Raw genomic sequence first — 16,108 nt, 5'->3', positions numbered from 1 at the left:
TCAGTTAAATCAACCTAATTACATTTGTTTAAAAACGGTAAAAACTCTAATCAGAAAATAATAAAACAGTTTTCATAGGGCCCTAACTGTTAATGTTAATTTGTGATGTTAAAGCTGAAAATCATGATAGAAATCACGTTCAAAATCCCCATTTCTGTAATGCTAATAATACTGAATACGGAAACAAATTAAATAGTACTTTGTTTAGATTTCCAGTGTTATTGTAAATGTTATCCCTTTACGAGAGATTGCTGATGACCTTAGAAAAAAAAAATTGATACATTATACATTGCACCAGTTGGTGCTGTATCTGTTTAGGAATGCAGAAGTATCTGACCTTTTTTGGGAAAAAAATATTTCCAATTTAAGATTGTATGTTTTACTGGGAAAACAATTATATAGCAATTTGTTACAAGTTTTAACAGTTACTTTTTTAACAAATAAATTCCTAATTAAAAGGATTTTGTCTGTTTCTTTTTTACTTCAACTTAATTAATGATAATGAAACCTTCACTTCACAATATAGGCTGCAAAACCCTTTATTAATGACCTACATGCTTCTAATAAGCAATTCATTAATGAAATTCAAACCTTCACTTCAGAATAGGGGCTGCAAAACTCTTTACTAGTGACCAACATCCTCCTAATAAGCCCTATATTGGAAACAAAGTCCAACTCTGGGATAGTATCCATGCATGGTCCACTTTGTTTTCCTGCTTTATTACTAAGATATTAATCATATACAAGCAGCTAGTAGGACCTAATATGGCCAAGAACAGTCTTTCCTTCAGTATAAGGCATGCTAATCCTTTATTAATATCCAGTAACCTGTTAGTAGGGCATGTTTGAGAATAAGCATAAGTACCAAACAAACCCTTATTAGGAGGCTATACATGATGTATTATGTACTAATTAGTCACAAATAAGTACATAATAAATGCCTAATATGTAGTTCTTAAAATAGTGTTAGCAAAAATTTGACAATTTAAATTGACAGAAAGTAGTGGGACTGGTTCACATTGTTACTTGATTTGACTAGACTGCAGGAGGCTGTTCTGTATCAGCACTTCAGATCTCCAGACAAGCTCAAAACCAAGTGAAGGCAGATTTAGAGAGAAAGTGTTACTCAGAATGAGAGGAAATATTTGGTAATGTTTTTAATGAACAAGTCTTCCCACAATTGCTGAGGTAATCCATTGTTAATCATTTACTTCCCTTTGCAATACTAGTGGGTGGGATATTTGTTCTTCATTATACCACCCCTGAACTTGTTGGAAGTCTTGCTTTCTTAATGTTTTCCCTATTTTCAAAGAGGGGATATATATCTATCCAGGGATACAAAGATACCAAACTTACTTGGAATATATCTGCTGAATCATCTTCATTGACAGCACATTCATAGAAACTGCTCCGTTTCTTCTTTTCATTAAGTAAAGACATTGGGCAGGATCTCACTTGTTTATTTTTTGTAATTTGTCTATAACAGGAGAAATAATAATCTATGTAAATTTGATTGAAAAGAACATCAATCATCTCCCTCTATGTCTGTAGTACTGTACTACTACAATCAGCACTCGGATATCTGTTACCCAGATACACGTCAGTCGAGTTGTACCGTCCTTGCATTAAGAATAAAATCAATCCCCATTATATGTAATAAATCAAAGCTAATCTCTTCAGTGTTATAATGTACTTGTTTATCCATCACAGCCCATGTTTTCTTTGTTTGTTTGTTTTTTCTCGCATGCCAAATCAGTTTTTATCGTGCATTTACACAGCACTTCCTCCAATTTCACATGACGGAAATGCAGCAAAAACAAAGCGAACGAGACAAGCTACGGTAATGTAAAAGTTAATAATTAAACAATTTTAGACACTATGATGCATTTTTTTTAAAATCTGATCTTTAGTTGCTTTTGTGCATTTTCATTTACAAGTGAACTGTGACATTAGGGCCTGTGACAGAGCGTGAATGAATCCTAGTCAGCAACCTCCCTCCCGACCTTTGAGGGCGCTGTATAACAGGAACAGTGTGCCCCGGACTGGATGGTCTGGCAGTTCATTCCAGGGTCAGTCGGATGCCAGCCATCCAGAAAGGGGGCGGAGTAACAATACCAGAAGTCATCGCCTTAATGCAGTAGGTAATGTGTCAGTCATGGATTGCAGGATACGTGACTCACTATCGAAGGGGGTGTGACTGAAGGTATATCAGGGGATGTGTCCAAGCAATCTGTTCTTTTGTTATGGTTACGAAAAGACCTGTAAAGGACGTACTGTTGTAAAAATAAACCATGAGTTTTTGTCTCTCTATTAAACTGTTACGTTTGTCATTTGCAAAAGGCTAAACTCCAGGAGCTGTAGCTAAACAACCAGCAAACAAACCCGGACTACACTTCATCATTGTGCATGTTTAAACTTGTAATTCACCACTTACACTAGCAGCACTCACTCTGGACTTGTGACCGTGTTTGTGTGTGTCTTGTTCGTGTGATTATTGCTATTATTTCGGGACTGAACCCCGTGGTTTTGACTGGCTTTACACATCACTGTGTATAGCCAGTATTATTATTTAAGAAAATAATAAAGCTTGGTTTTTCACCATTGAATTGTTGTTGGGTTTTGTTATTACTGAGCACTGCATCACTTTGACACAGGGCCTTATCGAGAACTATATCCTGCAATTTTGAATACTGACTTTGGATACTGTTTTCATTCTGGAAACCGGTGTTGTTTTTTCTAAATCTTTTGCTGAATTGCAATGCCTTTTACGTTTTACGCAGTTCTGTGCATGGGTAACATTTTGATTTAATTTTGTTAACTTTTGTGTACAGTTTACCTTAGTCCCTTGTGGTTTCAGTGGTATATTGTAAGACCTGTTGTGAAAGGATGGGTGTGGAAGGGTGGGGGAAAATCACTGACACAGGAGACAGAAAACTGGGTTTCTAGACACCACTCGGGTGCACGATTTATTTATAGCCACAAGGTGGCACTGTGATACCGTTGCTACCAACGATGGTAAAGGTATTTAGCGCACACGCAGGTGCATTAAATAATAGACAAAAACAGAAGGCACAAAGAAAAACAAAAATAAACACTGTTAACCAAAATCTACAAAATAAAGGTGCTGCACTTTGCAGTTGATTCCCCAACTGTCACTACCCGCACGGCCCGGGACTCCGTCCTACACTCACCAGTGTTCCCTCACTTTCCTATACAAACCCTGGGGTCTGCCCATTCATTTCCCACTACACAATATTCTTTTCTTTGTATTTTATTTGTAATTATTTGGCAGCTCTCTTCCAGCCCCGCTCCGTCCGTAGCGCCTCCACTGGCTCATTCATCTAAAAAGGGCAGACCTGAGGGAACAACAAAGTATCCGTTTATAGGCCAAGCAATCCCCATGAGCCTGCCCCCCAGCCACTCAGTGAGAAGGAAAGCCCACACACCCTCTTTCCCACCTCTCTGTGTCACAGCCATGACTGACAGGCGGATTCCAGGGGACTGCCGCCCTCTTCCTGCAGCATCGTGCATACGTCAGACGACCAGTCCAGGTCTCCCCTGTTACACATCTCCCCCCCAGAATGGCACCACCGGTCCATTCGAAATCCTACTCCCCCATGCCTTCCCGAGAGAAAAAAAACTACCAAACTATCATGTTGCAACCAGGGCTTCAAGAGGTTAACATGATAAATGTGTTTTTCTCTCCATCGCCCCGGCTGGCAGATCTCATAATCCACCGTCCCAATCCAGCGTGTAACCTCAAAAGGTCCTTGCCACTTAGCCAGAAGTTTCAACTCAGAACTAGGTAATAATAGAAGCACCTTATCTCCCGGCTGAAATGTGCTTAACCGGGCTCCTCTGTTGTATTGTGTCTCCTGCCTGTGCTGAGCCTGCTGCAAATTGTCATGTGCCCACTTTCCAACAGACTCAAGACGTTTGCGCAGGTCCAACACATACCGGACGTTATTGGTCGAATTGTCCTGCTGTTCCTCCCACATCTCTCTGACCAGATCAAGCACACCCCGGGGTCTTCGCCCATACAGCAGCTCGAATGGCGAAGAGCCCGTGGAAGCCTGGGGTACCTCTCTGATCGCAAAGAGAAAGGGAGGAATCAGCTGGTCCCAGTAACGCACATCACTACTAATAAATCTACGCAACATGTTCTTAAGGGTCTTGTTAAAATGCTCCACAAGACCATCGGTCTGAGGATGAAACACCGAGGTCCTAATGGCCTTAATTCCCAAAAGCTTACATGTTCCGTGGATTAGTCGGGACATACAGTTGGTGCCTTGGTCGGTTAATATTTTTTGGGGGATCCCGACTCAGGAAAAGACCTTCACCAGCTCGTTGGCAACAGATTTGGCAGAGGCGAGCGAAGGGGAATGGCTTCGGGATAACGCGTAGCGTAATCCAGAATGACCAATAGGTGTGTGTATCCCACCGCACTCTTCTCCATCGGCCCAACCAAATCCATTCCAATATGCTCAAACGGAGCTTCCATTAGTGGCAATGGCCCCAATGGCGCTTGTGGGACGGCTCTAGGACTAGCCTTCTGAAACTCCCCACAACGTTCGCAAAAACGTCTGACGTCACCGTTCAGCCCCATCCAGTAGAACCGTGACACAAGCCTCGTTTTGGTCTTATACCTCCCTAAATGGCCTGACAGGGGAATAGCGTGAGCCAATCGCAACAAATCCTCCTTAAAGGGCTGAGGAATGAGCAACTGGTGACGCATTTCCCCAGTCTGGGGCAATTTCTCAACACGGTACAGGAGATCTCGAGCGATTTCAAATTGAGGGTATGTGGCGACGCGTCTAGGGTCAACCACCCGACCATTAACCACTGCTGCTTGGTCAAAGAGCCTGCCCAGCATGTCGTCACGCCCTTGCTCGAATCGGAAGTCATGGGAACGAGCTTAAAAATCAGTTCCCATGGCTTCCAGCTCGGGATCAGGTCGGTCCTGAGCGGAGGCAGCCGAACCAGACCCCTGCGCTGGCTCCGCGGCCTCCCCCCAAGACTTTTCACCAATCGCCCCCACCTGAAACTTCTCGGACCCCCACCATTGCCAGCCCTCATTCTTAGCGGCCCGGTGATCCCATTTAGTTTTACGAGGTTTAAATTTATGGCAAAACCACTCCGGGTCACGAAAGGGAAAGATCTCTCCAATCACTTCCTCTTTCTTAGCCAATAGGGAGGACGGGGCCGTCAGGGCAGCCAACCAACTCTTGAACTGCCCACAGCCCCGCCCCAGAACTAACGGTACTGGCAATCGAGGACACAACCCCACCTTGCACCTGTGTCACCTGCTGGCCAATTTTCACTGTTATGCTAACCTTAGGATAAGACCGGACATCCCCATGAATACATTTAATATGCACCCGTCCCAATATTTGCTTATGCCCCGGTGAGATTAGGCTCTCATGTACCAGGGACTGACCACACCCTGAGTCCAAAAGAGCCTGGGTTTTTGTACCATCCATGGACACAGGAATAACAAAACCCGTCTCCTGAAGTGACTGAGGTAATTGAACATGCTTACCTGGTCGGCCGAGGTCACAATCCATCACGGGGCAATCCCGAGCGATGTGGCCCACCTCCCTGCATGTCCAACACCTCGGTGAGCTTGTTTCCCGCCCTGGAGCTTCGGCAAGAGGCGAAAAGACCGGAGCCATCAAAGAGGCTCGACGATAAGGTGGCCGCGCAACTCCGGTCTGACACCGTAGCAGCCCGTGGGTCACCCCACCCTGCCCTGGTCCATGGGCCAGGAACTCCCGCCGATACCCCCCATCCAGGACCCTGTCTACCCCTTCCCCACAGTCCCTTCGCCCTCTCCTGGGCCAGTGAAGGGGTTGGTCTGGTAGCCACACTTCGTCCAGGCAGTCTCGCTGGCGTTGGCTCCGCTGCCTGGTACTGCTCCGCCAACTCGACCGCCCGGTCCAAAGTGGCAGGTGCCTGCCGCTGTACCCATAGCCAAGGTCCCTGAGCCAAGCACTCCAGAAAACGCTCCACCACGATCACCTCCACCAACCTGGCTTTGGTGGTCGCGTCCGGGTTCAGCCAACCCATAGCGTAATCCTTCAGGCGGTGGGCTATTGTTCTGGGATGCTCCTCCGCTGTGAAACGCGTCTCCCGGAACTTTCGCCGGTAGCCCTCTGGCGTGGCCCCCACACGATTAAGGATGGCCCCTTTTAGTGTGGGGTAATCCATCATGCGTTCCGGGGACAGCGCCCTCACCGCTGCTTGTGCCTCTCCCGTCAGCTGGGGCAAGAGGTAGCTAGCCCATTGTGCCTGGTCCTACCTGGCCGAGGTCACCATAGCCTCAAAGACCTCTAAGTAGGCTTCAGGGCGATCATCAGCTGAGTTGGCCTCTGCAACCTGGGATCTGGACCTGCCGGTCTAGCAGCCCCCTGCACCGCAGCAGTGAGGGTCTGACGCAGGAGGTCCATCATGGCTGCGAATTGCGTGGCATCCATTTCTGCTCCTTCTGTGGGTGCACTGCTTTTTATGGGCAATGCCAGTGAATCCCACTGCGGACACCACGTGTGGAAGGGTGGGGGAAAATCACTGACACAGGAGACAGAAAACTGGGTTTCTAGACACCACTCGAATGCACAAGGTGGCACTGTGATACCGTTGCTACCAACGATGGTAAAGGTATTTAGCGCACACGCAGGTGCATTAAATAATAGACAAAAACAGAAGGCACAAAGAAAAACAAAAATAAACACTGCACTTTGCAGCTGATTGCCCAACCGTCGCTACCCGCACGGCCCGGGACTCCGTCCTACACTCACCAGTGTTCCCTCACTTTCCTATACAAACCCTGGGGTCTGCCCATTCATTTCCCCACTACACAATATTCTTTTCTTTGTATTTTATTTGTAATTATTTGGCGGCTCTCTTCCAGCCCCGCTCCATCCATAGCACCTCCGCTGGCTCATTCATCTAAAAAGGGCAGACCTGAGGGAACAACAAAGTATCCGTTTATAGGCCGAGCAATCCCCATGAGCCCGCCCCCCAGCCACTCAGAGAGAGGGAAAGCCCACACACCCTCTTTCCCACCTCTCTGTGTCACAGCCATGACTGACAGGCGGATTCCAGGGGACTGCCGCCCTCTTCCTGCAGCATTGTGCATACGTCAGACGGCCAGTCCAGGTCTCCCCTGTTACAATGGGCTTGAGTGGCATGTGGGATGACGTCACAGACCAGGAAGAAGCGCAAAACAAACGGGTTGTACGGGTTGAAACGCACTGGCGCCTCAGCATTTTATTAAATTAAATGAAGAAATAAAAAGTTTCAACAAAAAACGCACAAAGAAAAGGGCACATGGGCCAAATACAATGAGTACCTTTGACTTTCACAGTTTTGGGTAGCATTCACTCTCATTCTATATAGCTCTCTCCTAAGTTCCTCTCCTCCCTCCGAGCCCGGAGTGGGTCTTTCATTTTTTTGTGGCTGGAGCCTTAAGGTCTAATTAAGCAAATTATCAGTTCAATTAAGGGTATAGTTAAGTAATTGAGAGCTCGGTTGGAACAAAAACCAGCAGACACAGGGAGTCCCCAGGACCGAGTTTGAGAAGCCCTTGGTTAGAGCAATACAAAGTGGGAGGTACTCCCTAGCCATGGCACCATTTCTTAATGTAGTATTTCACAATATCTTCATTGATTACTTCTTTTTGGCATATGTAACTGCAGTGTTAGTACAAAGTGTTTTGATTTTAATAATATTTTATTACAGAATTTCACAGGCTGCCAACTTAAAAACAAACTGTAGTTTTAAAATATGTCCTTTTAGTTTACAAATAATATTAGGTGTCTTCATTCTTAGAATGATTTTTAACAGCATGGATGCAGATTCTATACCACTAACAATATATATATATATATATATATATATATATATATATATATATATATATATATATATAGACACACAATATTTTCGTAAATATTAATTTGTCTTTTTTTTAATGGACTCATAAAATTGTACTTGGATAATGAAGTAAGATAATGAGAATTATTTAAAGGTTTGTCAATCAAGCAATGACAATACATATTTGTTTACTTATTAATTGAAATTCTAGAATATCTGTACGATATAAACAACAATAATGTTGATTAGATAAACATAATTCACTGTTTAGAGTGCCGTTATGCACAAGAAACTGGATTATTTTCCTACTGATTTCAACACTTTAAGTTGTTTATTCCACTTAAAACATTTCTTCCTATCTTATACTTGTTTGATAATGAGATTCAATTGATTGTTAATTTGGTAATTGGGTTTGGTTTTCGTTCCTTTGTTACACTTAGTTCAAACACAAATGTTTGTCTCTCACATTGCGGGAATGTTGTTAGGAGTCCCTCGAATTTTGTTTCAAGTCCCACTTACACAGACAAAATGCAGAAAATGCAAAAAACAGATGAATGTGAACCGGGAATGGAGAGTAAAGATATGATAGTTTTGCCAAACCTAAAACAGATGCAAACCTAAATATCATTGCAAGCGATCGGTTTTCGAGTAGTACGAACGTGGGCTGTAAGCTTGTTTAAAATGCTGAGTTTCAATGTAACGTCTGTGTAATTGATGGAGGTTTACAAAGTGATGATGAAATTGCTTTTGTTCCTGAAAAAAGTAGTTCTTGCTGTTTAAATAAAGAATGAAAAACTGCATCTCGCAGAATGCCATAGCAATTAGTTAAACTAATACACCTGTTTGGAATTTAACAAGCCAGGCAGGTATAAAACAAGTTAAAAGACAATAGCTGTCAGTGTGAAGGTAATACTTAAAACAAAGTATATTAAATCTGTGATTTGTGAATAATGTATTTAAAGTCAGTAAACCGGATTAGCGTCTGAACCTGTTAAGTTTAGTTGGCGCTCCAAAACATGAGCAAGTATTTATTTTGTTTTGTATTGTTTGTAAAAGCTGTGTTCCCAATGGAAAAGGGACACCGTGGAACAAATAAGTCCATCTTTTTTGTTGTCAATAGTGCTTTATCCACCAAAGACAAGTTAGGAACGTTGAACTGTATTCAAAGTTATACTGTAAATGTATAGTGTTTTAATGTATAATTGTATTACCAATATGACATGCTAAAGTCCTTTTCTAAGTGTTACATTAGAAATGTGTAATACCAATTAACTAATTGTTGAAATGATTGTTTATAATAACATGGTATCCGTTTTTCTGTTGAATTGTACTGACTAACTATGGATTCATAGCACTAACTGTGGATTTGTTTATCAACACTGTATCTGCCCCGCCTTCCCTTCTCTTCAAAGCCATTCAGCCACTTTTAGTTAGATTTGTAGAATTAATCAAGCAAAAGATCAATTAATGTTTTAATAATAATTATCAAACATTATTTTATTCATAAAGAATAATCTGTAAATAACTTGTGAGTGTACACTTTGTTGGGCAATGCAATTCTACTGCTTGTTAGCATTTCACTATATCTCTTGATTTGTATTTTGGGTAATTAATATCAATTGTTAAAATTAATTTTTAAGAACATTTCTTAAAATTATTAATTCTTGTTGATCAAATAAAAACAACTGGAGAAAATACAATTACACAACAACAAAAATTGAACTTCTGAAAATGTATGAAATCCACTATTTCACCTAATTTTTTCTTTTGTTTTCAATATTCTTTCTAAACATTTCTTTATGTGAACTTACTTCATATGTACTATTCATATACATAACACATTGTTTAACTTGCTTCACATTAGACAGCTTGAATGTCAAAATATATTTTATTTTCAAAAAATCTAAATAACATAAATTCACATATACTGTACCTTGTTATTTACAGTTTTAATAATATATTGCTTATCTGCCATACAGTTACTGTAGACCAATTAATACATTTCTACCCAGCAAGGAATGAAACGTATTTCAAGTCATGTATCTGATAAACAACTATTTTTCACCAACCAGTTCTAATAAGTATACAGGATGTAAATTTACAAATAATAATACAAAAATCTATATTAAAAAGTGAATGCCACCTACCTTTACTTGATATTTTCTCCAGATGTCTTCACGCTGCACACAGAGTACTGTACACTCTTTGAATACTCATTGGGAAGTGGGTGTTTATATAGTGACAGTGTTCAGTGATATCCAATTATTATTCAGTGGCTTGAAGAATCAATAATGATGTTGCATTAGTCACAGACAGGCAGTATACTCTAGTCACATCCCTCTCCCAAAAATTAAATAAAGCATCATATATACCCATATCTTTCTTCAAAGAAACAGTTTAAGAATGGTTTTCCCATTAAGGATTTGTTGTTTTGTATTCTACTGAAAGGGCAGCCTGTCTCCATAGAAAAGGCTTACTATAATCCCTAGTGCATTAATAATTCCAATTCAGTTTAGGTGTCGTCAATATAAAGGCAAACCATAGCTGCAAATTTCCAATCCCTTTTCCAGATATTTTGAAAATGATTTACAAGCAGTAAGTTAAACCTACCTAACTGATTGCAGACACTATAATTTCCAGATGGGACCTGTACGGTATGTACCCGTTTTTAGTTAATAATATAATGTCCTTGTTGTGATATAATGTTAGCACTATGGTTGACAGTACTTACTGTTTGTAAAGTTGGCAGCAGCACAGTACATGTTTTTTTTTGTTTTGGTGAATACAGTCTACATACATTGTTTAAATACAAACACAGAAAACTGGTTATGTATGAAGTGTGTTTTATTGTGCTTTTTTAATACAATGGCTATCATTATTTAGAGTAGTTGCAAGTAAAATTAAGAACATGGTTAGGCTCTGGCAAGAGTAGGTTTCTACAGCTAAAACTACATTTGGGGAATGTAAACATGGGCTACATTTACAATATAAATAGAGGTTGCACTCTATGCTACGCTATTTTTCCTGAAAAAAAATCTTGACTCTGTCCTTTTTACTTTGACATGGTTTTACAGCAGACATCTAAGTGCCACACCAGTGGGTGTCATTTCATGGCAATTAAGAAGGGTCTATGGTCATATTTCAGATATCACGCATCATAAGAACGTACCAATAATTAAACATGCCTTGCATTAAAAAGGGTGTTTCAAACAAGATTTTAGATCTTTAAATATTCCAATGTTACTTATCTCATCATGGCCATTTGGGTTTACAGCAGATGTAAGTGTAATTATTTGTTAAATGTTTCCATTGCGATTCCCTCATAGCACCTTTGAACTTCTCTGTAAGACGGGTACCTCAGGGTTCAGTCCTTGAACCAATCTAATATAAATTTATATGCTGACAATATTATTTTGTATATGGCAGGATACCCTGTACAGGCAGCACAGAATGACTGCATTTAATATTGTACAGCACAGACTATTTCAGGACAGATTATTACTTAATGTATCTAAGAAACAATACTGTTGTGTTCTAATAGGAGATAGATTAGACATCTGTCTTGGGTTAGTGTTACATATCTAGGAATATGGATTGATGAGCATCTTACTTTTAATTACCATACTGGTAAGTTGTTTTTTTAAGCTGTTTTAGATTATGTTGATTATATTTACCAGTTTGCTTCTAAGCAGTCTCTACATAAGTTTTATCTACTGTATAATTCCCCTTTGACACATTATTGTCATACATAAAACAGGCTTCTTTATTAGTATTATTTTGTGTTTAAGGTTTTTAAAGGCTTTGTACCTCCTTATTTGAGTGCTCTGGTAAAAAGGACAAGCATTGGCTATAGTTTAAGCTCTCAGGATTCTTTTAATTTGTCTGTTCCAAAGGGTTCAAACATCTTTTTCATATCAACTCCTGAAGACATGGAATTGTATCCATCATAGTATGAGGATGGAATTTGATGTCTTTGTCTGGTTTTAAAGATTGCATTTGGGAATTGCTTAGAATCTGCCAATGCTTTTCCTTCGTCCACATTAACAAATAGATGCATGTGTTATTTATTCTATTCATCTCTGTGTGCTGTTGGTTACATTTGTACCGCACATGTTTTTATTGGGTCGTTTGTCCTTTGCAATCATCCTTTATTGTTTTCCAGGATCCCCTTGTAAATGAGGCCTTGGTCTCAATGAGTAAATCTCCTAGTTAAATAAGTAAATACATTAATTAATTAATTAATTAATTAATTAATTAATTAATTAATTAATTAATATAAAATAATGGAAACTACTGTATGTTTTATTAAGTGTTTCGTGTGGTTACCCTTCCGCACTCAGCAATGCGATCATCAGTATCAATAGCTTCACTGTAAAATGAATTTCAAGTTAAAACAAAATATGTCTGGTGATAAATGATTATTAATTCTAAATTAATTCAATTATCCAATAGAGGTTACAACTACTGTAATTATAATGACAGAAGTGTTAAAGTAACGTTCAATAGCGGGATTGTGCTACACAGAGAGATTGAGTATCTGGTGATATTTCAGTAGTTTATCAACAACAGTTGTTTATATCTCGACTATATATATTGTAGTTTAAATACACATTTATTAAAAGAAATGCACAGTATAAACAGATTTAACCTGTTTTGAAATTATTCAGAGAAGTCTGTTGTAAAATTCCTGAGAATGTACTTTTGACAATCGTGGAGTAGCACTGATTCTGGCCTTTTCCCTGTTTTTCCTGAGTTTCAGGACTACAGAAGATAAGGAAGTATATTCCTGTCTCAGTAAGATGACGATTCTTCGGTTTGTCCCTTGAATTTGATGCATGTTGACCCATGGAACGATGACAATCTCACCAAACTTGCACTGGCCTTCCCCCTCCAGGCGTTCCACTCTTGGAACATTCATTCCCAAAATCTAGAAAACTACAGAACGATGACTGTATGATGACATCAAAATTCTAGGGAAAAAAAGGTCCATACTGGGTACCAGAAATCATTGTACACATAACAGTACACTATCAACACAGTCAGCCTCAGCACATAGCTATATAGAAAAAAAAAAATCATACAAGATTGTAAGACAAAAGATACATGTTTCTAAACTTAGTTTAAAACATCTTTTTCCCAGAAATGCTATTACTGTATATTTGATATGTGGTTTTATGCTTTTGGTATATATATATATATTTGGAGACAATGGTGCTTTGGATGTTAAACTCATTTTGTTAATGTTACATCCAAAGAAAACGTACATGGCTTACTTGTACAGTTTTTCCTAGAAACTGAAAGAGCTCCCTAATTAGATGTTGTAGAGTACATTGACAGGATGTTGAAGAGGTTTAAAAAGGTGCAGTGGGACAGTATTAAAGGAAGTTTATAAGAAAAACAACTGAGTATGCAGTGCTCATCCTAAACAACATCTGCACTTACAAAAACATGTTACAGAACGTACCACTCCTAAATGTGGGTGGTGGAGTAAAGAGAATGTAAACAATTCATTTGAATGGAATATCACTTGCTGACCACCTTTCTGAAATGTCAGATCCAGGTCTCATAATGGATAATAACCACTCATCCCAATAACTGAAACCTCTGCATTAAACCTTCACTGTGGTCTTTCAGCATTAATCTTTTACATTCTACAGCAAGGCCTTTATATTAGAGCATCTGCCTCATATTGACCTCATGTATACAATAAGCATTTCTTCCTCACTAATATATTTATTTTGAGGCCCCCAAGCACATTGTTGTATCAAAGAGGCAGAAACGATGTAAGTACATTGATTTGCTTTAATGAAAGCTTAGCAATAACAAAGAACATTAATTTTTGTTCTGATTCTCCTTCCTTTTCTTATACAGTAATCGGCATACTATGTCATTTAAGAGTGCCATCAACTGTGCTTATTTATAATGTAAATCCCAAGATCAATCAATCAATCAATATCTATTTTATATAGCGCCTTTCATAGTGGCCCACCATCACAAAGCACTTTACAAGATAGTGAGGAACAATGCATATTACATTACATACAGGGCATACTTATTAAATACAGCAGTAAAAAAAACAATGCAAATACATTAAATATAGACACAATACATTAAATAAAAGGCTAGGATGTGAATTCTAAACATTGTGGATGCGTGTGTCAAGCAGAATTAAACAAATAAGATGGAGTGAAAAACCTGAAATAGCAATTTAGACAACAGCTAATAACAGATATCAGGCTTAGAGAGCATTAAAAGCAAATGGCAATTTTGTAAATGATTAGGTCTTTCTCACGTATAGCATCAAATACAGTATTTGATTAAAAGCCGCGATGTAACTTTTATACAGTTTAAATTGTATAAGACAAATTAATCAGCTCCCTTTTCTGCTGATTTTTTTTCCGGCTGGTTGTTTGCATTTTCTTGTGGTATTTCTGATTGAGGCTGGCTTTTTCTTTCTTAAAATGATCCCAGACAACCCGGAGAAATCAATTTGTAGTATTATATCCTACCCACTAATTACTGGCCAGCAGGAACTAAGGGAGCCAGGATGGGATTGTCAATGGGGAGAGTGGGGGATAAAAAAAACACATAGCACACAATTCTCTTTTTTTCATAATTTGAAATATTTCTGTATAACACATACAGGTGCAGTTGGGTGACTGAATCTCTGTATGTGGATCATTATTGCGAAGCAGCACATCCACAGTTTGATAATGTCTGATAATGTTATTACTTTCTTTTCCACCAAGTGCTAATCTAATACAAAATGCAATATATACACGCTGCTAATGGTGTCTTTTTGTGAAATGAGGAAAATAACCCTATAACAATTCACAGTTCATATAGCAATGCAATTATTTCTTGTTACAGGGATAGTTTTTACCATCTACATGTTTATTATCCCATTATGTTTGTTCTCTGTTGTTGACCCTGCTTAGGTAATTATTTACAAGGCATACAGATGTCCTTTTTCAATCATTCTCAACCCTGAAATGCAAAGAATGTGTTAGTTTCATGATAACTACAAAGAAGGGTGCTATAAGATTTCTTATGGTACATTATTTTCTTTTTAAATGGATTCAGTGTTCATAAATTGGAATAATGGTAATAGAAACCTCTAGTGATAGTGCTAAGCTTCTCCACTCTGTCCTGTTTTATAACTGCCATCTCTATAGCGGTGGTCCATGTTCATCCATTCTCTGTCCAAAGAACCTTGGAGTAAACCTGGACCCCTGCCTCTCCTACTCCCAGCACATATCCACTCTAGCATGCACCGGCTGATTCTTCCCGAGCAACATACTAAGAATCCGACCCTTCCTCACCAACTACACCATGCAACTTCTCATCCAGGCCCTGGTACTGTCCCGCCTAGAGAACTGTAACTCCCTCCTGGCCGGCCTCCCTGCGTCCGCCACCCGTCCGCTCCAGCTCATCCAGAACCGCTGCTTGCCTGGTGTTCTCTCTGCCTCGCTTCTCCCACGCTACTTCACTGCTCCGCTCACTCCACTGGCTCCCAATCACCGATCGCATCCAGTTCAAGACTCTTGTACTCGCCTACTGATGCCTTGGCCAGACTGCACCCAGCTACCTCCAGACCCTCATCTCTCCCTGCACCCCCACCCGACCTCTCCGCTCTGCCTACAGTAGAAGATGGCTGTACCTCCGCTACGCTCCCCTGCCTCCAGAGCCCGCTCCTTCTCCACCCTCACCCCGCAGTGGTGAAACGACCTTCCTACAGATGTCAGGATTACCCAGTCCCTGACCACCTTCCGGCGCCTCCTCAAGACACACCTCTTCAGGCAACACCTGTAAAACTGAACTCTTCCCTTCTGGACAATATAGCACTCTGCCTTTAATGCACTTTAACTTGCACTTATCTGCTCCCTATTTTACTGTATTTAATCCTGCACTTAACCCAATCTGTAGTATCTTGTAACTATCAACACTGTTATCTGCTCTTGAACTGTGTTTTGTCGAGAAGCTCATCGACCCGAGGCATGGGGTAGGCATTGAACTTGGCAATAGCGTTTACCTTACAAAAGTCAACTCAGAAGCGTTGGTGTCGTCCTTTTTGGCAACTATCAGAATCACTCGCTCCTAGAAGGCTCAAACACCCCAAGTTTGAGCATCGCTCACACCTCTTTGCTAATGCCACTACATCGACTTTCCAGGATCCGGTAAGGTCTCTCTCGAACTGTGGTACCTGGGGGAGTGATAATCAGTGATGATACAACAA

The 16,108-nt window shown here is 40.2% G+C and overlaps 1 protein-coding gene across 1 annotated transcript in view; it reads right to left on the bottom strand.

The window, feature by feature from the left end:
* The window catches only part of LOC117400733 (transient receptor potential cation channel subfamily A member 1-like), a 58,647-nt gene extending 48,524 nt beyond the window's left edge, over positions 1–10,123 (bottom strand). Inside the window, exons 1-2 of the mRNA XM_034001031.3 lie at positions 10,020–10,123; positions 1,357–1,477 (exon numbers count right to left, since the gene is read on the bottom strand). Of these exons, the coding sequence (XP_033856922.3) occupies positions 1,357–1,440 (84 nt within the window). The 5' untranslated portion in view covers positions 1,441–1,477; positions 10,020–10,123. The remainder of the gene's footprint in view (positions 1–1,356; positions 1,478–10,019) is intronic.
* Positions 10,124–16,108: the final 5,985 nt, after the last annotated feature.

This window comes from Acipenser ruthenus, chromosome 4 (genome assembly GCF_902713425.1).
Source record: "Acipenser ruthenus chromosome 4, fAciRut3.2 maternal haplotype, whole genome shotgun sequence".
Lineage (NCBI taxonomy): Eukaryota > Metazoa > Chordata > Actinopteri > Acipenseriformes > Acipenseridae > Acipenser > Acipenser ruthenus.
The sequence above is the reverse complement of the archived record's forward strand: the minus strand, read 5'-3'. Positions and strand labels throughout refer to the sequence as shown.